The 27,300-nt window shown below is 46.6% G+C and overlaps 1 protein-coding gene across 1 annotated transcript in view; it reads right to left on the minus strand.

The window, feature by feature from the left end:
* Positions 1-3,919: 3,919 nt before the first annotated feature.
* LOC132578083 (cullin-9-like) overlaps positions 3,920-27,300 on the minus strand; it is a 97,670-nt gene continuing 74,289 nt past the window's right edge. Inside the window, exons 32-40 of the mRNA XM_060247922.1 lie at positions 14,139-14,303; positions 13,878-14,041; positions 12,345-12,438; positions 12,189-12,263; positions 10,433-10,543; positions 9,206-9,323; positions 6,137-6,270; positions 5,864-5,955; positions 3,920-5,318 (exon numbers count right to left, since the gene is read on the minus strand). Coding sequence (XP_060103905.1) covers positions 5,102-5,318; positions 5,864-5,955; positions 6,137-6,270; positions 9,206-9,323; positions 10,433-10,543; positions 12,189-12,263; positions 12,345-12,438; positions 13,878-14,041; positions 14,139-14,303 — 1,170 coding nt within the window. The 3' untranslated portion in view covers positions 3,920-5,101. The remainder of the gene's footprint in view (positions 5,319-5,863; positions 5,956-6,136; positions 6,271-9,205; positions 9,324-10,432; positions 10,544-12,188; positions 12,264-12,344; positions 12,439-13,877; positions 14,042-14,138; positions 14,304-27,300) is intronic.

A 27,300-nucleotide genomic window follows, 5' to 3' on the forward strand; every position in this document is an offset into this window, starting at 1 on the left:
ATCTGGATTGGGGGGAGGAGTGATTTATATTTACATTACTTCTGTTACTTGGTGTTTGCTAAGGCACAGAGGTCATTGTGTTAAAAATTAAAATCTCATAATGAAATAGCCGTAAAAGCTGCAGACCAAATTAAAACTATATAAAAGTACAGGAAACCTGTTTCTACTCTATATCATAGTGAGGTCGCTTGGCAGGCATTTCTGAAAAGCTGCTTTCAAAACCACCATGCAGAATGCCCATTCCTCACAGAACATAATTTCATTTCACATACAGAATGCCCCTGTTCCTCACTGAACACAATTTCATTTCACATACATGAACCAGGAATTGGGCTTCTTTGCCAGAATTAGAGAAAACAATGACTTATAGGATAGCAAATAACCAGAAGTGGGGTCATTACTCCAGGCTAATATACTTGAATCATATCTTTCACTCTATGTTTGAAGCTAACACAAAACCACAAAATCAAGGGAGGGGCGGCAAGAGAATTATAGTTTGTTTACAAAAAAGTGGTTTCAGTGGAACAAATTATTACAGGAGGAGATTGGATTTATATCCTACCCTTCACTTGGGAGTCTCAGAGAAGCTTACAATCTCTTTTCCCTTCCCCTCCCCACAACAGACACCCTGTGAGGTAGGTGGGGCCAAGAGACCTCTCCCAGGACTGTTCTTGAGAGGAACAGCTCTGAGAGTTATGACTGACCCAAGATCATTCCTGCAGGTAGAGTGGGGAATCAAACCCAGTTGTCCCAGATTAGAGTCCATGCACTTAACCACTACACCAAACTGGCTGGGTACTGGACAATGGGTACTACAAGGAGAGCTTGCCCCATCAATGCAAGGCTGGTTCCACATACGGTTCATGCTTTGCACAGAGAGAACATGCCACCCTAAACTGCACCATGGCGGTGGGATACATCTTCCTTTATGAACTGGTATGGCTCTTTGGCTTAGATCCAACTCCAGCCACAGCACAGCTTGCTTCCTCTGCCACTAGTACTTCCATTTATGCAAGGATCAATGGTTCTCGATTAACCCTTGCACAAACAGAAGTGCAAGGGCAGTCCTAACCAATGGGCGACAGGGGCAGCTGCTCCAAACACCATGATAGAGGAGCAAGCAATTGCCCATAGATTCTCCCATCAAATGGAGGGAGGCAGCTGGCTAGGCAGAAGCAGCTGTTTGTGCCCACCCAGCCTGGGCTCCAGGGCAGTTGGCTTGGCAGAAATGGCTACTTGTACACACCCCATCCAAGCCTTTCCAGTAACAACAATGGCTACCACCTGCCTTGTATGGGCTGAGAGCCACCACTTGCTGGGATCCTGGTGGTTGCAGGTAGACACAGCTGGGGATGGACCTGCAGAAGTACTAGGAGCAGAGGAAACAAACTGTGCTGGAGTGAGATGCATGCAAAAAGTGTGCACAGGATCCAGTCCTCTGTTTCAATAAAAAAGCATATCTCAGCCAGACCTCCAGAAGTCCAGGCCACTTCCCTCTTCTGAGGCCCATAAAATGAAACAAACAACACATACAACCAAAATAAGGTACCCCCAAAAGAGACAGTTCGGCTATTTTAATGAACAAATGCTTTTATAGCCTTTTCTTTTGAGGCCCCAGCCAAATGGCAGTCTTCTCACCCATTGGCCTCAACCTTGAATCTGATTCAGCATTTAAAGCTGCCCTAAAATGCAGTGCCCCAAGCATGTATAGAGTTCTTTCCCTTACAAATGTGCAACCATGTATTGTGCACCTTAGAATTGTGAGCACATGATATACCTTGTGCTACCTAGTCATAAGGAGCTTCAGAATGAACTAGCAATGGAGACAGAGCTGCAGCAGCCATGGGGTACCTAGCAGACATCCAGAGCAGAATGCTTTCTTGTCAGCTTCCATGAATACTTCCCACTCCCCACAACTTCTTACTTTACTGGAATGGCACACATCCTTGCCAACTGGAAGCAGCAAAATAGTAATGATGGCTGGTTGGCCTCTCCTCCATAGTAGGGGATAAGCAGCCCTGTCCTAAACCTGTACTTTTTTCAGGATCAACTTCTTCCATGTTGCCCACAGTAGGCAGGTCCTGAACTCTTGCATTTGTATCCCAGCTACTCAGTCATCTGAACTTTGCAAAAGGACAATATACAAATTAAAAAGTCTATGGTGGTACTTAGCTTCACTCTTTTTGCTGAGATACTTTTGATGTGTAGCCAACAGAGGTAAGGACATTTTTGTGTGTAAATGACAAACAGATCTTTAATCTTGTGTCAGAAAGAATGTCTGTCGTCCATACAAACACTCCTCTAGTATCCAATTAGACACCAATAAATTAGGAGTGAAACCATCAGAGAATCATCATTAATGTCAAAGCTATAAAGAAAAATAACAAATCAGGATCCCAGGTTGTGAAATGTCTTAGTGTCTCAACTGCCTCTTATTGAATGGTTCCTGCCAGCTGAATTTTTCTGTTTCGAGTTACAGGGATATCAAGAATCCCCAAGAGTGGGAGATGCATTACGATGACCCATCTACCATAGCCTGATGGATCTGACTGATTTTCAGATGGCATTGGTGGATTTTCCTGTTGATATGGCTGAAACTTGTCAATGCCTTGTTGATGTTTGGAATGAGGAAATGACCCAGGCAACTGATAATATTGCTCCTAGGCCCCCTCTCTTACATCTAGGAGCCCAAGTAGCCAGTTAGTTTACTAAAGGGCACAGATGATCAAAAGACAAGGGAGATGACTAGAGAAACAGTGGAGAAGAACACATGACAAATCTGAGGTACAAGCTAGAGCTCATTTTAAAGCCTATGCTTGGGTGGTGATGGAAACAAATAAACAATTTTTCTCTGCTACCACTGCATCTGCACGGTGTTGACCTATTCTAAATACTCAGGGGTTGATTAGATTGTGGCCTACAGAAGAAGGTAGACTGCTCTGCCACTGTGATCATTTTGCTCAACACTTTGCAAATAAAATGAAACTGCTTGCATACATTCCAGTTTGGAGTCTATATTGGCAAGAACAGGATTGGATAGTCGCAGGATGCTGATTTGGTCCAGTTATATGGGACACCTTTTGGCTTGTTTAGTTTGAGGATGTGAATAGGATTATCAGAAGTTTGAGACCAATCACCTGCTTGTACAACCCTTATGACTGCTTCCAGGGCCGACTCACCCACTAGGCAAACTAGGCAGCCAGGGGCGCCAAACTGAGCTCCCCACCCCCTCCCGGTGCCCCTGGGAAGCACCTAGTTTGCCTGCCTCCTCCCCCGCCGGCCGCTACCACCACCGGGGGTGCTTGGGGGTGCTACTGGACCTGGGTTCAGTGTTCCCTCTAAGCTGAGTTAGTGTGAGCTAGCTCACAGTTTTTTAGCCTCCGGCTCACAGGATGTATTTAGATTTTGAGTTAAGGGGCAGAGAATTATCAGGAAATCTGGGACCGTTGCATGAAAAAGCCCTGAATTCAAACCCCAAACTTCAAAGTAGTATTAAGAATAAACAAAAAACTGTATTTACTCTTTACATAACTGGAATCATTGCACAATTGTTTGTGGAGTTCTGCATAACGTGGAATTTTGTTGCGAGGGACTCAAGGCTGATCAAGATGTTTTGCGCAGTCAAGGCCAAGAGCAACATCCCTGTATCTTTTCAGTGATGTCTAGTAAAAGGCAACATGTGGTATGACATCAGTGCATTCCATTTTTCTGCCCCTGTAAACAACAACCAGTTAAAGAGAACAACAGCAGGGAAACAGCATTACATCATATCCAGCATGTTCTTTTACTGGGTGTTACCAAGGAGACCTAAGGCTGTTGCTCTTGGCCACAGTGACATGTTCTTTAACATATACACTGCCCCTAAGAAAGGTGTGAAAAGCAGAGGGAATCTAGAAGAGAACCACACTAAAAAGAGCAGTAGAAGAAAAACTGTTTATTTATATCACCTTGTTCTTTCAGGATTTTTTTCATTTTCAAGAAAAGATAAAGCATAATAATCTGCACAATTTAATCTTCTGCATATATATATATACATGTATATATTTATAATATACATACGAACCTTCTGAGCCTCTATATCCTGTGGAACTCCCATCTGTAGGAAGAGAAGGCAACAGTTCCAATGACAAAAATTACAGAAAACTCAGCTCTCAATGAGAGAGATGCACACATAGCCATGTCCATTCAGAGCACCAGCAACCCACTGAATCATCCATCAGGCTCACAGCAGGGGCCTTTGGCTCAATTTGAGACATTTTGTTTAATAATTCTATTGGCCCTCATCTCCAACCACAATGACCTAAATCACCTAGTTAAGTGGTCTTTCTTCTCTGTACACTTCACACTGCAACCAAGTGAAAATTCTCATTCCTAGTTTATAGACTTCTGCTAGATCAGAAATAAGAATCACTTGAGCAGGGTGAAACCCCACTAAGAAACTGTGTGTGCATACGTCTTTTGTGTGTGTGCACGTGCATTAGTACATCCACATATTTACCACATGAAACATCACTGCTGGTATTTATAAGCCCATGTTCCTGCTTTTTCTTGGCATTTTAAGCCACTGTCAGGCTTGATTATAAAGTCAAGTAGTTTCTGCCAAGACTGGATTTCCTGCAAGACAGCAGCAAATGACCATTAGAAGGAACAGGAAATACAGGCAAGAGTGGTGCACAACCTAACAACGTTTCACAAACACTGATGACCTGTGGTGCTTCCTTGATCTCTCAAGGTAGAGGAGAGGCAATGGTTGGACCTGTTTCCAGACTGGTACCTGACTTTATTCTCCAAAGGGAAGGCATGAAGAAAGCTCAAAGGAAACAGTAACTTTATTTTTTGCCAAGAACTGATGATGTTCATATATAATCAGGGACAGCAATCCTGTAATCCCCCCCTCCCCCCGAGTCACATGGCAGCTAACTCAAAAGTAGAAAGCATCCTTTTGTGGTAAACTACCATGCAAACTCTCTCTTGCTTGACTGAAACCTAGTAGTCCTCTCTCTGCTGTTGCTGGCAATGAGAGAAGCAAGGTGCTTCAAGGACAAAGCCATCCTGAGTGACGACAGGTGAGACTTCACTTTGGGCTGCCTGAAGGTCAAGTCTAATCATAAACTTCATCCTCATCTTCAAAAAAGAAAGAATCCCTCTCCAGATTCTCTGATTCATCATCATAGGAAATGTTGTCATCATCAAGATCTTCATCATCATACTCTTCCTGCCATTCAGGGACATACTCTTCATCATCCTCATCCTCATCTTCTTCCTCTTTGCCCCCATCATCTGTGTCAGGTGAATCAGATCCCTCATCAAAAGTCAACCTGTGCAGAAAACCAATTAGTGCACTCAGTATATTTTTCTGCTGCTAAGTCACAGCCAAGTAGATTGCTCCTAGAATCAGTGCTCTAAATCCCCAACAGCCTTTGGAACCTTGTCCATACTCAGATGAATATATAAATACACTGCAGGGCAAGGTTGTCAAACTTCAGCAATGTTGAGGCAAGCCACTCATTAAGCCTTCTCTTTAAAAGCCTACAAAAGCCAACATCAGTAAGAAATACTGTCAAGCTGTCAAAGTACTAACAAAAACTTAACAAAAACATGGTTATCAACTTTGTGACTTTAGTGGAACAGCTTTTTGATACCTGATAATCCTGCATTTGGACTATTACAACTCCAGTTTAAGGAATTGTGACATGGCCTTAATTAGCCTCTTCTTAATTAGCCAGTCTTCAGAACAGTGAACATTAAGTAGTTCTGTCTGCCTTCCTAACAAATGGAGATGCTACCCATAGCCTTCTTGGTAACAATATGTAAAAACCCACTCCCACCACCTGCTTCCAGGAAGGGGGGGGAAACCACTCACGCTTTATAAGCAGGAGTAGCATTAGGTACATTGGATAACTTCATCTCCCTCTGTTCAGAGCTTTGTCGGGTTTGGAACCCCATGCGGAAATCCTGCAATGAAATAAGAAATGTTAGAAAGCATGTAGCCCAGATTTGGACAACTGGAGAACTCCTTTATAAACAGATGTCACTATTATAAATTTCAGGTCTGCTACTATGCAATTGATATTTATTTCACTACAGGTATTTCAAACAGATCTCTGGTAAAGAAAATAAAATTAAAAGACATTACCTGAGTAGCATGCTGCAGAATTGCAAGAAGCCGTTCCTGGATCCTGCGTACCAGCTCCAGACCTGTATTAAAATCCTCTGCTTTCAGCAGTCGAATGGAGGAAGCAACATCTTGGCACTGCAACAATGTCTCCTCTGAAATACAAGGCAAGACATCCCATCAGCAGGTTATATAGCAGCAACCAAAAGCTGCTATAATCACCAAATCAGTGAACACATCCTACAGAGTTCCAGGCAGATAAGTACTTATTTGCCTCACTTGCAGGGAAACTCAGCTCAGTGCACAAAAGGAACACAAAGGGGTGGAAAAATCCCCCTTTATCTAAGTTGAGTTTTGTTGCTGTTCACTTGGAGCTTACAGAACTCCAATTGCAATGATTCATAATAGATCCAAGTGGGCGGCCGTGTTGGTCTGACAGAGTCAAGTTTAAGACCAACAAAGTTTTATTCAAAATGTAAGCTTTTGTGTGCTCTAAAGCACACTTCATCAGATGAGGAATCAGGTACAGTGAATGTTAAGGAATTTGCCCACATTCCTCTTCTGCCTGTTATGGAGTACAACTAGAATTCTGCAGTGGCCACATCAGGGGAGGGAAGAGAAGGTAAAGGAACTGGTGGAAGAGCAGGGCAGAAGACAACATGGTATCTCAGTGTTTTCAACTGCTTAAACGGTAAAGGCCTCATGGTCAGACATGATTCTGACAAACTTGCATAGCTACAAAGGAAAGTTGCAATTGTCTTTCCCTCCCATGGGGGTGTACCCTGCAACTCTGGACACTGGGAAGAGAGACATTTAAAGCCACAGCCTTATTGTTTAAGCACTATAAAAAAACCTGTTGTTATTATTAAACTGCCTGGGTCCTCATGTCTCCTTGGTCACGGTTAAAATGTATCTGTTAATAAGGAAGACACGGGGGTTTGGGGGTGGGTATTCTGGGCCCCCCAGATAGACCCTTACCAGAGTGATGGCAGCTAGTAGAAGGCCCTTCCTGGTCCTCTGTTGTGTGACAACTCTCAACCAGTTTTTCTAGGAAATAGAAGCCATCTGTATAGTAGCACTGGGTTACTCACTCTTTCAGCACAATCCAGAGCGGGGGACGGAAAGTCTTTTGGGAGCAGAGGAGCTGCTACATGGGCACAGGAAGGGTTTGCGCTGATGTATGACAGGCACCGCCACAGTGGAGGGGAGTTACGTGGACGGGGGGCCGCCCAAGCATCGCTCCGCTCGAGGGCAGTGGCGCCTGAGGGCTGCGCCTGAGCGTGGGCGGAAGTGAGGCAGTGCAGCGTTCAGGCAGAGGAGGGGGTGGAGCTGGGGGCATGGCCAGGCTTAAGCGGCTTCCTGAGCAGTTTGGCCCATGACACCCCCCCCCCCCCAGAGATGCAACATTACACCTGCAAAAATAGCAGCGTGTCCCATAGGCTGGGAGGTAACAAAGGTTACCTCCGCCGCTGCGGAAGCTCACAAACCCCTTAGGGAGCAGCGTGATTGCCTCACCAATCCCCTCGTGCCTTGGGCTGACGAGCCCCCTCCTCAGCACCCAATCACGGTCTCCCCCCTCCTAGAAATACTTCCGCTCTGGCCTTGCACAACTCGGTTAGGGAGAGGAGCGTGTGGCGGGAAGCTCTGCCAGCAGGCTCCTGGCCATACAGACTTAGAGTGAGGGACAGGCAGGCACATTGGTGACGGGTTTTGCACCATGTGGTTGCTTTGACAGTATCTTTGACTTGCGAGGGGGAGAGAGAGGTCTCTCCCCTGGGACTAACTGCTCTTGTTTCCAGGTCTCCACAGGTTCCGGGCTCCCGGAGGCTCTGCATGCGAGGACTGTTGCCCATGGCTGGGTAAGTTCCACTGTCCTTCCCCCCTCATCCTCCCCCTCCCCTCGCTCTCAACCACTTGATGTGCAAGCACTTGAACCCAGCAGCGGGCTCCAGCAGGGGGCATTTGCTGAGCCCACTCCCTTCCCTTGGTCTGCCCTCTGCTGCATTCCCAACCTCTGGAAGGGCACAGGGTGCGTGTGTGTGTGTGGCAGCTGCCCTGATGCGGGGAGGTGGGTCAGAGACTGTCCCTTTAAGAGAGCACCTTGCTGAAATGCAGCCTGCTCTTCCAGCTGCCACCCCTGCAGGTGTTCTTGATCTCTGTCTCCGTTTTGCAGGTGGGACTCCAACACATAGGCTTCCGTGTGTGTTGCTCCACCCCCCCACCCACTCCTTCAGCTGTTTCTGCCTGCTGCTCAGAATGGAGCCCTGCCCACAGCGAGACTGCCCAGCGCGTTCCAGGGAAACCATTGCACTCTGTTCCGAAAAAATAAAGTCTGACTTGTGCCCTGGGAGGGTGGGCAGATTTGGTTCCTGCAGGGGGGAATGGGCTATGAGCCCCCACGCTGCCTCCCTCTTGGCTGGACAGGGGAGGGGGGTGCCATCCCTCAGCCTGCCCGGGCTGACGGCCTACCCGACCACACAGGACTGTTGTGCACTGGGCACTTGGGGGGGGGGCTACTGAAGGAGATGCATGCCCAGAGGCCCGCACTCCGAGTTCTGTGGCCCCCAGGAGAGATGTTCCTTGCACATAACAGGGGGCGGCAGCAGGGCAACACCGGGGGGGGGGGCTCCAGGGGGTGTCTTTTGGACTTGGTCTGGCCGTTCCCAGACATACATTCCAGCTGCTGTCTAGGACAGCGAACTCCTGCATTTGGCACTTCCTGCTTGTCCGTGCATGCCTCTGCCCGCCTGCCTGCCACTGGCAGAGTCTCTGACAGCAGGAGGGAGTGGGGGGATTGACAGCCTCTCAGGCGCGGGTTTCTGCCTCCTCACCCGGTCACGTGCAATGGGCTGGCCAATCCCGTGGTCCTGCGCGAGCCTGTGCCTCTCCCACCCCCACCTCGGCAGCAGGCCAATGGCGTGCGCCTGGGCGGAATCACCATGGCGACCGGTTCTCTCGCTAGTCGGGCCGCTCTTCCCCCTCCAAGCGTGGCGTAATGTCTCCCCTTTGGAAACCAACGAGCAGTGCCGTAGATCCGCCCACGCCTGAGCGGCCGGCCACCACGTACGTCTGTATTGGGCTGTTACTCACCCAAAAGAATTTGTAGAGCATTGGTATGCAGCTCTAAATTCTCTGACTGCTGTTCCATAATATCCATCTTTTCAGTGTCTTGGTTATAGTAACTGTACACACAGGAATAAGCCAGCACCTGATAGAGAAGAGAGACATACCCATAGTTTACATGTAAAGAATGTGCAGTTGAGGTTTTATTTTGTTTCATTCCAATGGAAAACTGAACATTCTTGTTTTGTTGCTTCTGCATAAATCAGGTTGTATGATGAAGTGTCCATTTACAGGCACATGGCTAGAAGGACACAGACAACTCAAAAGAGTAGTCTGGGAAAGACCAGACAAACAAAAACCCTGCTGGCACAGGGATTCTGCCGTGAGCTAATGCAGATTTCAAGAACCTTTAATATTACCTGCATTATATCTTCTGTGCTGCAAAAATCTGTGTAGGCATGGCATTAACACACTAAAATAAAGACATGGATTCAGAGACAACATCCCTGCTTTATATACTTGGGCTGAAATGAAAAAGGTGTCCAGACAGCTGCCTACAGACACCCCTTGTTGTGCTACTTCACCTTGTAATTGTGCCCCCCCCCCCAATTTATAGAAATAAAAAGGGAAGATGTTACGTTTCTGTTATTCTATGACTGCAGTCACTGAACACCAACAGGCCTTATACATGAAAAAAAATGTGTAGGATTTGAGACACAAAAGGGAGAGAATCAACGAAGATGCTGGAAACTAGAGCATGCCCCCAAACTCTAAGGTAAATCTCAGGTGTTCCAGAGTAGCCTGCTATGTACCTATGCAGGATGCACTTTTAATATAAATACCAAAGTACTTTTCAGAATATGGGCAAACAAAGAAGTTCAGCAAGTACAGCAGAACACTTCTCTTAGCCAGTCTTATTCCACATCTGTGATGTATCAGGCTCTTGCCTAACAAAAAGTGAAGTAGCTATAAATCAGCCTGTAGAATGTCACAACAATTCAGAGATTCTTTTTCACCCGAATTCTTAATTTTCAGTACTTTCTTCCGCTCCCTCTTGCTTTTCTCCTTCCATTCCCACTCCATTTATCTGAATGTTGTGCTTGTTCTCTAGACAATGGCCCAGGCACCTTTTCAAAAAGGTAGAGGTGGACCAGCGGTTACCAGAAAAAAACTGCAGCAGAACAGGAGAAAACCAGAGAGCAAATAGTATACATACATCCTGCAGAAGCCTGTTTCTCAAACTTGTGCACCTACTTTCCGTGCCTGTTCCAGCATTTTGCAGGCATCAACAACAAATGTCAAGGTCCGAATCTGTGGCACATCACTGATAGTTGAAACCCTATTTCGCAGATTCATGGCAAATTCCTACAAAAACCAAGGAAACACCATCAGCTCACCCAACTTCCTTGTTATCTATATACACATCCACCACCCACCCATCCATGACTTCAGGTCAAGATCTTGCCTTATTTGTTTCCAGTGTAGGCATTGTTTCAGCAACGTAGCTGACTGTTCCAAGGCACAGGGACCTAAGCTCCAAATGCCACAACTTCTTTGTAATCAAAAGCTAAAGTGGCCTTCATAGTCAGGTTCTACTATTAGAACCTGGACTATCTGCCTATGATATAATCTAGCCCATAGTAACTGGTGAAACATGATTAACAGCAGGCACCTGTTCTCTTGGGATATTTGTATATGTTTATATAGAGAAGCGACCATCAGATACATGGGGAATGCAGTCACCTAATCAAATTCTATACTATAGTATATTTATTTTTTAAATCCTGCCCAGCTTTCTCCCTTCTTTAAGAGTAGCCAAAGCCAACACATATTCACTGCCAAGGATGTCTCAACTATCACAACTGGTTGGATGCTACCGAACATGGTATAGAGTTCTGACTATTTTGTTTATAGGGTCCATCACTTTACATCTCAGCAGCTGCAGGCCTTTCTCAGTTACAGTTACATCTCAGCAGTCCAGACCTTTCCCACCATTTAGTGGTGAGGAGTTACAGATGCAACACTTTTCCCCATGTGTTGGAAAAACTTTTTTAGACTAAAAGGGAAAAGTACAAAAAACTGCAACATGCCCACTCTCCTGCTATAAGTTCTTTCTGAAGGATTCTAACCACTTATTTCCTCTTGATAGCAGCACATTTAAACTCAGCCTTCAGAAGCATGAGAACTAAAGCCTTTTCCTCACTGAACGAGATCTATTAGACATTGAACAGCATTTACTGACTAGAACTATGGGTCAGAAGTCCCCAACATGGTATTCTTGGATACCATAGTGCTCACAACTACCTTTTACAGTTTTTAGAAAATGAGTGGGGCTTTAATTTTGTTGTTGTTTGTGCTATAATGTAGACAGTGTTTTATCTCAACAAATAGTGAAGTGGTATTCTAAAAACACAGTACGACTTGATTCTGACTAAACAAGTTTGAGCAGCATGACTACAATCTTAAGCATATCTACATCAAATACATGTTCCTATCAAAATCTGGCCAGTGTCTCTCCTACTGTGCAAGGAATTCTCACCAGCCCTTCACTACAAATTGTCAATAGTTACAAGTAGAGTGCTGTCAAACATATCTGGGCTCATGAGAGCAAGGGCCATCTAAAGGAACAGCTTGAGAAACCTTTTGTATAAGTGCGTTAGATGCCTGCAAATTGACAACAGATATTGCTAGATAAGAGTTTTCTCTCTCTCTCGTTTTTGTATGTGCGCTAGAAGATATTTTTGAACAACATATTAAAAGGCATCCATTAAACAGAGATGCCACCTGACATGCTGGAATGCTGCTATGCATAAATTCACCCTCTGCCATTATAGTTGGCTCTGCCTCCTGTGGCAGCCATTTTGTGGTTCCACCCACCACCCTATATCAGAATTCCAAAAGTGCCTGCAGGCTAAAAAAGACTGAGGACCCCTGGCCTAGTCCAAGATAACCTATGAATGGGGGAAGGAGTGATAAGATGTACGTTTAAGGATGGAGCAGTGATCCTCACCCTCGCTTGATGATGGAAAGTGCACCTTTCATTATAGTCCTGGAAACGCTTCTCCTGCCGAGCTGCTTTGCTCACCTGAGGAAAGAAAGGAGATATAGTTATACCTAGACTAGCATTGCACTCAATACATGCCCTGTACTCTACTCAAACACTCACCATAGCAGAACAGTTGTAATAATCCTTGTGGGTTGGCTTCCAAGGTTTCAGGCAACGCCAACAAAATCCATGGTTACATTTGGCACAAGTCATGCTGTACATAATAAAGAACAGCAGTTAGTTTGAAAAAATGGCTGCTAGCAGCTTTGTTCCATAAACTCCACAGTTTCTTGAAGATGGGGACAACATTTGCCCGCCTCCAATCTTCTGGCACCTCACATGTTCTCCAAGAATTCTCAAAAATAATGGCCAGAGACTCAGAAATTACATCTGCAAGCTCTTTTAGTTCTGTCAGCCAGCACAGCCTGCTGATGTGATGCTTAGATGCCTCCTTCCCCCTCAGCCTGCAATGAACTGATGGGAACCAGCTCTGCCAGAGGGCTCCCAGGCAGCTGGGCTACTTGCATAGGATGGCTCCATGACTCAGGAACCCATCAGGCATGGGTGGCAAGTGCCAGAGTGTCCCCAAAGAGGTAGGGTTTGGTTACCAACAATTCCTACTCCACACACATGCCAGATAATAAAGTTTTTACTGTGCTTAATTTTCCATTTGAAACTCCCTCTCATCCATCCCATTCTGAAGCCATGGGTCTGGAATCTTAAGGGCCTCTCCCCAACCTGGGGAAGGGTTCAGGAGGAAAATAATCAGAAGGAGATGGGTTAAACCATGCCCTCCTTCTGATACATCTTCACTATAAAACATTCTGAGAATGCTTTACGATACAGATGGAGCAGTCTAGCTAATGTCATACATAACTAGAATACATAATGTCATAGGTAGCTATAATATAACATGTTTAGACATCAAAGTCTCCAAAGAAGAATATTATACACCAGCTATGGCTGAGTTGTATTTTAAGAAAAAACACAGTCTTAGTGAAAGATTTAGTATTATAAGCATCCCACAGGGAGCTGCTGCAGTGGCCAATTACTCTTTAAAAACTTGCTTCTCTTAACTAATCTTTTAATACTCACCTTTGTCTGTTGGATATCTTTACAGTGTGTGCACTAGACTTTCTCAATTAAACATCTCTGAGTATATTTTACAGATCATGAAAATCACTGCTCTACCTTTCCTTCTATGAGTGACATACATTTAACGTCTTCCAGCCCCCATGGCAAGATACATTTTCCTCAGCTCCTGCCACGACTGCTTATTTCTTTTACATGCATAAGCAGTTATGATTATGTCTGAGAAGTCTCTCGCAAGGAGCCAAAATGGACCTATAACACTTCACACATCCCACAAACAAACTCCAACTGTGTCCAAGTTCTTTTCTGTCTGCTCCTATAAATCCTACATATTTCTCATCATGAAGATGGAAGAGTACAAAGAGACTGGATTTTGTACTCCAACATAACAGCCCAGATCAGCATCAATACAACAAACATCAGGTGAAAAGCCACAAAAGGTCAGACGACTATCTTCTAATCTGTTTGCCTCACTCTTTAAGTCATAAAGCTCCAAAATTAGAATCATAGACCTCCAGGGTCATCTAGTCCAACCCCCTGCACAATGCAAGACATACTCACTGAAGACATCCCTCATTCTTCTCTATTTGAGATTGGCAGCTTGGGCAGCGCTTGGAGATGAGTTTGGCCAGGTGCTTGCTTTGAGCTTCCACAGTCATTCCTTCATAATATCCTCCATCATCCATCCATTGGGACATGTGGCTACAGCTGGCAGGGTAGTGTGCCTGGAAGGAATACAAAACCTAAGCTATGTGGAGAACAAGAAACCAGAGTGACTATTCTGTAAGTAGGCAGCATCCTTTAACCTCATTTCAGCCTTACCTCTGGAAAATTGCAGTTAAAGCAGGAGATCCATGAGCACTTTGAGCAGGCTTCTCCACAACCAAGTCCTTCCTTGCAGAGGATCTGATCACAGCCCTGAGGGTTGGTGCACCAGGTCAGGTTCGAACAGCACTCGACATAACCTCTTAAGAGAGCTTTCTCATACTGCAAAGAGAAGGGAGAGTCCATGCAAGACAATATTTTGGATATTAATTTCACATCAGATTTGGAATAACTATGGCATAAGTTTTAAGCCAATGGTTGAATAAAATGGTTGAATAAAATACCCTTTTTTAAAAAATCCATGTCTTTGTGGATACAGAGAAATGAGTGCTTTACCTCTATTTTTTTTTCTTTTTTGTACTTTATCTTAAAAGTGGTTACACTCATAAAAAGTGGTTAATAATTTTTTATAGAACAATAAAAACCACAGAGCAAATAAGATGACTTTACAGGGAAAAAATAAAGGGAAAAGTCCTTTGGAGCGGTTTACAATGGAGGTATCTGGCTTGCCCTCTATTATGTTCTGGACCCTAAATACTGCAATGTAGTTTTATGCTGCTCAACTAAGTGCTATAAGAGCTTGGTCATCTTGTGAAGATGATAAAACTTGATTAAAACAAGACTTGGTGATTTGTTTGATTCACTTAAAGAATGTAGCACCTAAAGGGTGTAGGAAGAAGGCAGAGAAAGATCTACTTAATAGGGTCCAATCCTATATGATGCCTAGTTGAAAGAACTGTTATCTACCATCTAAAAGGTACTGTTGGAATCCCAGTATCATGCAGAGAATAGGTTTATGGTGAGATGAGAAACTTGTGTGTGCTATTGGAGAGAAAAATGGAAGAAATTAGTTCCAGCTTCACTATTTTAAAAAAGATGGGATGCAGACAGTGCAAGTTGCCCTCACAGATTACCACCAGAGATACTTGGATTGGGGCATGGTGGTACTGCTGTTACTTTTAGATTTGACAGCAGTGTTCAACATGGTTAATTATGATCTTATGACCTGCCGCCTCACCAACACAGGAATTTGAGGGCTTGCCCAACAATGGTTTTCCTCCCTTCTCCATGATCAGGAAGAGAGGGTGGCACTTGGCAAGGAGCTCTCCCAGAGCTGGAGGAGAGGGGCTGAGTCAGGAATCAGGCTGCCAACTTTGGATGGCACTTGTGCCAACCCAGAAGGTGAAACGCCTGGGGGTGCTCCTGGATGCCTAGCTTAACTATGGAGGCCCAGGTCACTACAGTTGCCAGCTCTGCCTTTTATCATCTCCAGTAGATCAGGCAGCTGCCTCTTTATCTCTCCCCTCAGGACCTGGCTACAGGGACCAATGCGGTGGTCACTTCCAGGCTTGATTACTGTAACTTGCTCCTTGCGGGCTTGCCCTTGCAGCTGATCTGGAAACTCCAAGTAGCATAAAATGTGGTTGCATGCCTGTTGACTAAGTCATCTGTGTCAGCACACAGACAGCTGGTGCTATGCCAATTGCACTGGCCACCAATCTGCTTCAAGGTACTAGAGTTTGACCTTTAAAGTCTTGGGCAGCCAGTGACCAACACCTGAGGGACCACTTCTCCCCATATGTACCCTGGAGAGCCTTGTGCTCAATTGATTGACATCTACTGGTTGTCCCCAGCCCGACGGACGTCTGTCTAGCCTCACCCAGGGCCAAGACTTTTTCAGGCCAGGCCTGAGCCTTATGGAACAAGCTCCTGCTTGAGATCAGGGCCCTGAGAGACCTATTACTGTCCCACCTGTTCCACCCAATGGACATTTGTCTACCTCGACCAGGGCCAGGGCGTTTTCAGCCCAGGTCCCAGCCTGGTGGAACAAGCTCCCGCTTGAGATCAAGACCCTGTGGGACCTATTACTGTTCCACAGGGCCTGTAGGATGGAGCTGTTCCACCAGGCCTTTGGTTGAGGCAGAAGGCATCCAATGAAGCTGACCTCCTTCACTGAAGTCTTCCATCACTGTTCAACTGGCAGAGACTGACCAAGAGAGAGATCTTGGGGTCGTGGTAGATAACTCTCTGAAAATGTCAAGACAGTGTGTGATTGCAATAAAAAAGGCCAATGCCATGCTGGGAATTATTAGGAAGGGAACTGAAAACAAATCAGCCAGTATCATAATGCCCCTGTATAAATTGATGGTGCGGTCTCATTTGGAATACTGTGCGCAATTCTGGTCACCGCACCTCAAAAAGGATATTATAGCAGTGGAAAAAGTGCAGAAAAGGGCAATTAGAATGATTACAGGTTTGGAACACGTCGTCCAGCATCTACAAAGGATTAAGAGCCATTCAATTGGCTTAAGCATGTTTGGATCTCACTCTCTTTTGGGACTGATAAGCATCTGAAAGACCAGGAAGACAGAAGTTTAAAAAACATAGCCGCTAAGTTACTTTGATCATTATCTCTCACTCCAGGACATTTCTAAGCTAATCTAAATAACAGTAGAAGGTGGGAAAACTTGAACAAGAACAAAAGTGAGGGGAGGAGGAGAAACTTTGAAATTTGGACTTTGTTAAATTAAAGGCATTGATAGAATTTGGGAAAGAAGAAAATTGTTTTGAATGCCTGTGGTCAGTGACATAGGCTTCTGTGTTATGGCTCTGTACTCGCAATCAACATAACAAGTATTCAAAGACTGCGATATTTGGAGAACGAGAGCTGAGCTCAGTGATCCAGGAAGTAAAAGCTGAAGGTGTACTGGCAGTCAACGTAACAAGGATTCCAAAGACCGCGATAGTTGGAGAACGTGAACCAGGAAGTAAAAGTTGGAGAGAAGAGCAAGAAGAAGGTCTTTGCTAGGGATTTTTAACCATAGAAAAAGTACGATCGCCATTTTGAAAGAGGGAAAATTGCCAAAAACTGTTACAAATCAATATCTCAGCCCAGGAAGGTAGGAGAAAGACGAAATTAGTCTTATTTTAAAGAGCAAGTTCTAAGCTACTGGACTTGGTGCTGAATTTAGAATTGTAGCCCTCTGAGTTTTTTTTGGGGGGGGGGTATGTCAGAAGGAAGATTAACTCGTGCAAGATCTCACTCTTTGGACAAAATGCAAAGCCAGTTTGATACCATGGAAGCCAGGATTATGAAGGGCGTGGAGAAGATGATAACAGCTAGCAAAAAAGAGCTTAAGAAGGATATTGGAGGTCTTAAAAAAGAAGTTGAAGATTTTAAAGATGAACTGGGTATGGTTAAAAACAGGGTCAAGGAGGTTGAAGAGAAAGTTGATATACATGCTTCCACCTTATTAAAACTTCAAGAGAAGGTAACAATTCATGACTGCAGATTAATGGAAACTCAAGTGCGTCTAAGAGGAATACCTGAAGGGGAGGGAATTGATTTAATGGATTATATGGTGAAAATAATTGCTGACTATTTAGAGGAAGATCCTGAAAAATTTAGAAACATGCTGGACAGTGTCTATAGAGTTAATTCATCATATGCAAAAGACAAAGGCCTACCAAGAGATATAGGTATAAGACTAAGGTCCAAGGATATGGCAGGGAAAATTCTAAATAAAAGTTTTCAAAAAGCCCTGACAGTAGAAGGGAGTAGAGTCAAAATAATGAAAGAGCTGCCAAGACAAGTGATAAACGACAGGAAGAAATACAAGAGATTAACAGAGAAGCTGCGTGCAGAGGGCACGAGATACAGATGGATACTACCCGAGGGTTTGGGCTTTGAACAATGTGGAAGAAGGGTTACAATAAGGAATGAGCAAGAGATGTACAGTTTTTTTGAAGAGAATAAAGACTCTGCATCATAATGGAGTACAAGTTATTATCCTGGAATATAAATGGACTAAATTCACCACAAAAACGAAAAGCAACATTTCATTGGATTAAAAAGCAAAAATGTAATATAATTTGTTTACAAGAAGTTCATATACAACAAAAGGATTATAAATTTTTGTGGAATAAACAATTAGGATTGGAATTTTTCTCATTGGCGGATCAAAAGAAAAGGGGTGTGGTCTTTTATATTAAAGAACAATTAGAACCAAAAGGTCTGTTACAGACCTGGGAAATGCAAAAGCCAGTGGTGCCTGTATAGTGCACTCCTTGGACAGCACTGTATAGCAGGCTCCTTGGACAGCACTGCGCAGGCACCGCCAGGCCACTTTCACATTCCCCAGGTCCGTAACAGATCCAGAAACATGAAAGCAGCCGCCCCTCAACCCCATGCAGTCTTTCCAAATCTCAGGAAGCCTGGGTGAGGGGGCGTGGCATGGCAGCGAGCATGCTCAGAGCCTGGCTTTGAGCATGCCCGCTGCCATCTGGACCTCACCAAAGCTTCCCGAGGTTCGGGAAACCTCGGCAAAGTTGGGAGGCATGGCAGCAAGCACACTCAGAGCCTTGCTCTGAGCGCACCCACTGCCACCCCAACCTTGCCAAGGCTGGGGAGCAGGGGTCTGCCTGGGGCAGCAGAACTCCTAGCGCCAGGTCTTCTCTCAACAGGTGATATCCTGGAAATCTTATTGGATTTGAAAATCTTGATTTTCTTGAATCTTGCTCTTCTAATTCAGAAAATTAATACACACAACAATTAATTGGGAATATACTTTCAATAGCAAAATCTTAATTGCTTCTAAATGGATATAATTAAGTCTCCCTCAATGGCAGAATGATTTAGTCAAATCTGGCATATATCCAAATTCATTAATTGCATATCATGCAAGTTAAACAGAATCCATTAAGAAAACACAATTTTTATGCATCGTGGGGTTCTTTTATATGATAATGGGTCATTCATTTAATACTGAAATTCATTTGTTGTGACAAATCTATTTATAAACAACAGTTGTCTTTGTATAGTTCCATTTGTATAGCACACAAAGTCTTCCATGCCACTACTGCTGTTCTAGATGCTTTTGAAAACATGTAATACATTTTTTATTTAAAAGCAGGACTTTGGAGAAGATAATTGAGTAGGGAATAATTCAGAAGGTTTGAACTCCTGTCCCTGACTTAGCTCTTGAAATGTTTTTGGCTTACACACTTATTTTGACACAATAGCTACAGTTTTTTACACTTTAGCATACAGGCTGACAACCACAAGAACAAGCTCTCATTTAGGAAGCTTCTGTGACTTAATCCTGAAATTTGTTCTAAGTAATCAAACATGAGAGCCCCAAGCCCCAGAGATATTACTAAGACAAAAAGACTGCTTTTTAAAATCCCTTCTGAAGACAATTACCCCAATAATTTAGCTCCAACTGCTAGCAAATGCTTTCGGTCTGGAATGAATATTTATTGTCCAACATGTGCTGAAGATTTTCAACATGAAACTCAATCAGAACACTGCCTAGGAATAAAGACTTGTCCAACATGTGCTGAAGATTTTCAACATGAAACTCAATTTTGATTGTTTTGACACTGCCTAGGAATAAAGAAACAATCTCCTTGATATACTAGAAGCAGGGCTGTTTGTATTCTGAGATTCGATAGTTACATCAGGTACCCCAACAATTGATACAGGACACAGAATTGCATATCCTAAGATACTTTAGGAAAGGAAAGGTCCCCTGTGCAAGCACCAGTCGTTTCCAACTCTGGGATGACATTGCTTTCACAGTGTTTTCACGGCAGACTTTTTACAGGGTGGTTTGCCATTGCCTTCCCCAGTCATCTACACTTTCCCCCCAGCAAGCTGGGTACTCATTTTACCGACCTTGGAAGGATGGAAGGCTGAGTCAACCTGAGCCGGCTACCTGAAAATCCAGCTACTGCTGGGGATCGAACTCAGGTCATGAGCAGAGCTTAGGACTGCAGTACTGCAGCTTTAACACTCTGCACCATGGGGCCTTTACAAAGGCCTTAATATACTTTAATATTCTTTCAAAGGACACATTTCAGTGTAGGCTTAAAAGTATGTGGAACACCTCAGAAATTTAAAAGGCGTGTGCATTCACTGGAGTATCTCTATATCAAGGAATAGCCAGAATAAATGATGCAAACTTAAGCAACTATGTCGATTTGCATACTACATGAAAAACTTAGAATTCAGCCAACCTTAGTTCAAGAATTGGATTACCACCTGTGAGGCAAAGCACCCCTGACTCCTCCCAAGAGTTAATGTGAATAGTAACTGGATTATTCCATCTAGCAGGTATTGCTAATTTGGCCTCTCTGGCTATTTGGCCCATATCATCTTCAAGGCCAGAGTTAGGAATGTGATAATTAGCTCTTCATGAGAACCTATGGCCCACAGGATGGGAGGGGAGAATCAGGAGTGATGAGGTAGCTTTCTAGAGGGTTCCAGCAAGAACACATCCTGATTGGATCATCATCATCACCTGATGTTGGTTGGCAAAAAAACCCTATAGTTTGGCTAAAAGCCTGGAGAAGGGAAACTAGCTTGGATTCTGATAGGCCTAAACTATGATATGCTTATACTGCAATGGATAGCAATGTAGTGGATGCTTAAGCTACGGCCTTTAATTTTTGGACTTTTAAGACTGTTCCATCTAATGCAGGTTTCAAATATGTTGCATGGATGAAATGGTTTTTTCTTGTTTTCTTTTGATGTATTATTTTAGAGTGGTGTGTTGCCTAGAGATAAAACTATTTCTGAAAATTATTCAAAATAAATAATTGTTTTCTTGTGTGCCCAACTTTGGAGACCCATGGGGTTCAGGCTTGGACTCCTTAATTCATCTCTGGGCACAGAATATGTAAAGCCCCAACAACATATGCTGAAGAGACTAAAAGGCTGGTTAATACAGTTCTGCATGAAAACAGGATCTGCCATATTATGAGAGACTGCACTTTAAAAGCTTAGAAGTGCTATCTAAATATGCAAAGGACTGTGAAGGGTTAATGCCTCACAGAGCCAGAGAGCCTGAGTGACAGGCTGCTCAAAGAAATTTGATTTAAATCAGTTGAGCAGAAAGATTTAAGAATTAAATGCTGAAGAGAACCCAGTCTGAGTCTAGCCCTGACTAAGAAGAGTCGGGTGCTGACAGGGTTTGTGTTTAGCCCTGACTGAGAGCAGTTTAACATGAACAGAGAAAGACAGGTTGCTTACCTGTAACTGTGGATCTTCGAGTGGTCATCTGTGCATTCACACTCATGGGATAGCGCGCCTGCGCCGATCCCCGAATCGGTATCTGAAAAGCCCGGGATTTTTTCGCGCTCGGCGCCAATGGGCATGCGCAGGCGTCCCAATGCGCATGCCCACCAGCGCCAGCGCGGGGATCCCGCCAGTTCCTTCCTGACCGCCGAAAGCCTCTTACTGGAGGGAGACCGTCAGCAGCGGGGAAGGAGGGCGGGTAGTGTGAATGCACAGATGACCACTCGAAGATCCACAGTTACAGGTAAGCAACCTGTCTATCTTCTTCGTGGTCTCTGTGCTTCACACTCATGGGAGACTAGCAAGCAAAGCATACCTGGAGGTGGGAAGACGGTCAACCTGAAGAAACAGCTTGCAGCACCGCAGCTCCCAACCGAGTCCTCTGCTGAGCATGCACGTCCAGCGCGTAGTGCTTCATGAAGGCATGCGGAGAAGACCAGGTAGCCGCCTTGCAGACGTCGGAAAGGGACACACCTTTCAGGAATGCCACCGACGTGGCCACCGCCCTTGTGGAGTGTCCACGAACAGGTCCAGGTAAAGGCTTCTTCGCCAACAAATAACAAAGTTTAATTGTCTCAGTAAGCCACTTGGAAAGTCTTTGAGACGAAATCTTGGACCCTAACTTGGGGGCAGAGTAGGAGACAAAAAGTTGGTTGTCCTTACGAAAACCCCGTGAACGATTCAAATAAAATAAGAGGGCACGTTTAACATCTAACGCATGCAGCCTGCGCTCCTCATCCGAGGAAGGGCTAGGGTAAAACGTGGGTAGCCAAACTTCTAAGTTCAGGTGAAATTGGGAAACCACCTTGGGAAGAAAAGTGATGTCTGGAGCTAAGGAGACCCCCGCTTCCCTAAAGGCAAGGTAGGGGTAGTCACAGCGCATCGCCGTGAGCTCCCCCGCACGACGTGCCGAGGTGATGGCAACTAAAAATGCAGTCTTCCAAGACAAAAGTTGTAAGGAACATGTTGCCATGGGCTCAAAGGGACGACGAGTCAACTTATCCAGAACCAGAGTCAAGTCCCACAATTGTGGAGGGGATCTAGAAGGGGGGTGAAGGCGAAACAGCCCCTTCATAAACCTCTTGGAATGAGGGTGAGCAAAAACAGAGTAACCCTCTACTGAAACATGGAAAGCAGAGATAGCTGCCAAATAAACCTTGATGGAAGAGAATACCAGCCCCTCATCCACCAAGGCTAAAAGAAAGTCAAAAATTGCCGACAGCCCGACAGAGTCAGGAGGCGTAGGGGAGTCAGCCACAAACTTACTAAACTTCTTCCACTTCCTCTCGTACGAGGTACGAGTGGAAGGCTTCCTGCTGCTTTGGAGGACTTGCTGGACCCTGGTGGAAAACCCTACTGGTCGATGAACCACGCCGTCAGCTTCAGGTGAGGCACGTTGTGATGGAGTACGTGCCCGCCCTGGGCCGACAACAGGTCCGGATCTTTCGGGAACTGATAAAAGACCCCCCCCCCCCGACTGCTGGAGCAGGATCGGGAACCAGCTCTGACGGGGCCACCACGGAGTCACCAGGATGCAACGTGGCCTCTCCTGCACTAACTTGTGGACTACCCTTGTCAGCAAAGGCAAGGGTGGGAACATGTAAAGAAACCAGCCCCCCCACTGAAGTAGGAGTCCGTCCCCCAGTGAGGCTGGATCCGCACCTCCCCTGGCACAGAACAAGGGGCACTTCTTGTTCTCCGCTGTGGCGAAGACGTCTAGCTGTGGGTACCCCCAACGCTGGAACACCGGCTCCAGGAACCGCCATTGCAGCTCCCATTCGTGTGGGAGAGCACCACCCCTGCTGAGAGAGTCCGCCTGAATGTTGAGGACCCCCGGCAGATGTGTTGCCTTCAGAAAAATGTCCCACTGGAGGCACTCCGTCCAGAGATCCATCGCTAGCGAGCACAGCCTGCGGGACACTGTCCCCCCCTGTCTGTTTATATAACACAGGGCAGTGGTGTTGTCCGTAAGCAGTGCCACAGTCTTCCCTGCTAGCAGAGGGCGGAAGGAGCGAAGAGCGAAGTGAACCGCCAGCAGTTCCAAGTAATTTATATGGCACCGACTCAGTTCCGGAGGCCACTGGCCCCCCCACACAGATCTTCCAGGTGAGCTCCCCACCCCCACATGGAAGCATCGGTAGCGATAGTCACGGTAGGGGTTGGTAGATGAAAGGGAGCCCCTTGACAGATGTTGCTCTCCGATTCCCACCATTGCAGAGATTGGATAGTCCCAAGAGGGATGGAAAACCTCTTTCGAGGCGAGTCTCTGAGAGGACGAAAATGGCGTAAGAACCATAGTTGCAGTCCTCTCATTCGCAGTCTTGCGAAACGTAGCACGCTTGTCGTTGCAGCCATCAGCCCCAGCATCCGCTGGAGCTGCTGAGCCGTGCCCCACTGCCGCCTTCGAAGAAGCTGTACCAGATTGATGATGTCCTTTGCTCTCTGTGCAGGAAGGAATGCTCGGTGTCGATCTGTATCCAATAGGGCCCCTATGAATTGAACTGTCCTGGATGGAGTAAGATGGGACTTCTCCAGGTTGACCTGCAAACCCAGGGTGTCGAGCAGACGCAGAGTGATGGCAATGTGCATTGTTAAACTCTCCTTCGACTTCGCTACAAGAAGCCAGTCGTCGATGTATGGGAAGACAACAACTCCCTGAAGACGAAGGTGGGCAGCCACCACACTCATCAGCTTCGTGAACACCCGAGGAGCGGTAGACAGTCCAAACGGCAGGGCCCTGAACTGGAAATGCCGAGCACCCACTGCAAACCTTAGGAAACGCCTGAACGCAGGGTGGATGCTGACATGGAAGTAGGCATCCTTGAGGTCCAGGGTCGCCATCCAGTCTCCCTGATTGATGAGAGGCAGGATAGTTTGCAGGGTGGCCATTCTGAACTTCTGGTACAGAATGAATTTGTTCAGACTCCGAAGGTCCATGATAGGCCTCAAGCCCCCGTCCCGTTTGGGGACCAGGAAGTAGCGGGATTAGAAGCCTCCTGTCCTGGCCTCCGGCGGAACTACCTCTATGGCTTGTTTCTGTAGGAGGTTGTTCACCTCCGCCAGCAGAGGTGGGGAAGGGGGAGTGGTAACTACCACGGACTGGTCTGGGGTCTGAACAAACTCTATTTTGTAGCCCTCTTTTACGATGGACAGCGCCCACCTGTCTGTGGAGATCAACTCCCAGGCAGGCAGGAAAGGACGTAGACGGATGGAAGAGCCAACAGTGGGAGCGATGACGCGTGCTTGTAGAAAGTCAAACCCCCTGCTTCTGGGGACGGGCCCCCTTAGACTTGCTGGAGGGCTGGGTCCCGTAACGGTTCCTGCCGTTACCAGAGTAGGAGGGTCGTTCAGGCTGTGCAGGCCGGGGACGCCATTGTTCAGGGGAGAACCTTTGGTAGGGTTTCTTGGTCCAGGGCTTAGGCCACTGCTTGGACCTAGAAGTTTTGGGAGTGGATTGGACGCCCAAGTTCTTAGAGGTCTTGACGCTCTTATCGAACTCTTGCAGCGCCGAGTCGGTTGTGGTGCTGAAGAGTCCATCACCCTCAAAGGGCAGGTCCTCAATGAAGGTTTTTGTGTCTTGGTGAAGTGCCGTGGACCGAAGCCAGGAGTGACGCCTAATGCAGACTGCAGAGGTGATCTGTTTGGCTGAGGCTTCCACCATGTGTTTCGCTGCAGCCAGTTGTTGTCTGGCCACAGCGAGACCCTCTTTCTGCAGCTTGGTTGCAGCGGCCTTTTTGTCCTCACTTAGAGAAGAGAGGAACGGGGCAAGTTGTTCCAACACGGCATACTGATACCTAGCCATGCAGGCTGCATAGTTAGATATTTTTATGCCGAGTGCCCCAGCTGAGTAGACCTTGAGGCCCATTCTGTCGATCTTCCTCCCTTCTTTGTCCGGTGGGGAGGAGTGAACCTTCCTTGCCTTCGAGGAGGAGGAGACCACCACTGAGTTCGGACGTGGGTGGGTGAACAAAAATTCGGCACCTGCCTCCTGGACCCTGTACATGTGGTCCAGGCATTTAGAGGAGACCGGTGTCGAAGAAGGCTTCTTCCAGGGTTCTTTGACGGCCTGAAGAATCACTTTAGTAACCGGGAGGGCCACCGCAGTGGACGTGTTCCTCTGCATTATATTGAACACGTTGTCGTCCACTATGGGTTCCGGCTGGGTCACAGGCAGTCTGAGGGTGGCAGCAATACGTCTCACGAGGTCCCCATAGGACTTCAGATCCTCCGACGGCGAAATCGGAAGGTCCTCCGCTGTCTGGGAACCTGGTGAGGGCTCCAAGTCCTGAGCTTCACTATCCGACTCCGATGACGAAGAGTCACGTTGGGTGGAGTGTTCTGAGAGCCTCGGGGTCGACTCTCGCGGTGGCAGTTGAAGCGGTTGTAGTCTCCGAGGGGCTTCGACCGGAACTAGCTGTCGATCCGGAGGAACCGACGCCGACGCCGATGCCTTCCGGGAACGAAGCGAGACCCTCGACACCGAAGAGAACTCCGAAGCTTGCTCCCAGTCTTGGTGGTCCTCCGGGTACCAACGGTAGGATTCATACCGGGAGTAGGGAGGCTGCCACCGACGCTGCTCCCATGGTGGTATCGGGAAGCGTTGCGGGGTATAGGGTGGATCTCGCCTGGGTCGGGGCTTGAATGGCGGGTCTATGACCGGTGCCGAAGCATCCACTTCCGACGCCGAATCGCTGATCGACCGTCGACGTGAGCCCGAAGACAAAGACCGTTGGGTGAGGTCAATCTCCGGCTCCTGCTCCGACGCCGACAGGCGTTGCTGGGTCGCTGGGCTTCGGCGCGGGGAAACCCGAATCGTTTTCGGCGGGTTTGCCCATGTCGATGCGCCACCCAACGGGGAAGGAGTGCGGGGTCGCTTCCGCTTCTCCTTTGACTTCGCCTTTTTCGGAACTCGGGTCCCCGAGTCCTCACGGCGTTTCTTAGCGGGCGTATCCACCGAGCCCTCGCGGGAACGTTTTGTGGAGCCACGCTCTTCCGGCAGTTCTACAGTCGGGATCGGAGCGGCATCGGCCAATGCGAGCTCCTGTGCCGGGGTGTCAGTCGATTTCGGTGCCGATCCCTCCATCGGTCGATGAGGTCGAAGCGCCGATTCGGTTAACGCCGCCGATAATCGAGCCGCACGGTTCTTCCTGGTCTGTTTCGAGAACCAAAGGCAATGCGGGCACGACTCTACTCTGTGCGACTCTCCCAAACACAGCAGGCACAGAGAATGGCCGTCCGGAGGGGCAATCTTCTTCCCGCAAGCACGGCAGCGCTTGAAAAACCCCCAGCGACTTTCCATAAGCAGTCGCACGAACACAACTTCTTTCTACTCAGAAACGCCTGAGAGAAAGGCGGGGGAAAGCGAAAGCGGAATACCCCAAGGGGCAGTCCGCCGGACAACGAAGAATGCTTTTTTTTTTTACTAACTATCACTAACTAATACTAAAGACTAACTAACTAACTATTTACAAAGACAAACGGGCTAAAACGAGAGAAAAAGTGCTCTCACCGACCGGAGAAACAGAAAGGGAACCTCTCTAGCGCAGCGGTCAGAAAGGAACTGGCGGGATCCCCGTGCTGGCGCTGGTGGGCATGCGCATTGGGACGCCTGTGCATGCCCATTGGCGCCGAGCGCGAAAAAATCCCGAGCTTTTCAGATACCAATTCGGGGATCGGCGCAGGCGCACTATCCCATGAGTGTGAAGCACAGAGACCACGAAGAAGATCTGGGAAAGTTAGCAAGAGGAGTGGGTAGATGGGTGAAGACTCCCATTTGGGCCAGAAAAAGGGATAGATTTTCTACTGAGAGAAGAAATTCCCTAGGAGATAGCCCAAAGAGTGGAGCGATCCCTGGACTGGTACATTTAGATAGAAACTGGACAGTGTATCCCTGCCATCTGGAAAGCAAAAGAGACAGTTAAGCTCAAGAAAGTATCCTGAAGTGTTTAGGAAACACCAAAACAAAACCCTCTCACCTTAAAGATTTTAAGACTGTGTGAAAAGCTTAAGAAACTTTCAGTTGCTTGAAACATGTGATCTTTAGCCTGTGCCTATACTGATAGAGCCCTGTGGCGCAGAGTG

This window comes from Heteronotia binoei, chromosome 1 (assembly GCF_032191835.1).
Source record: "Heteronotia binoei isolate CCM8104 ecotype False Entrance Well chromosome 1, APGP_CSIRO_Hbin_v1, whole genome shotgun sequence".
Lineage (NCBI taxonomy): Eukaryota > Metazoa > Chordata > Lepidosauria > Squamata > Gekkonidae > Heteronotia > Heteronotia binoei.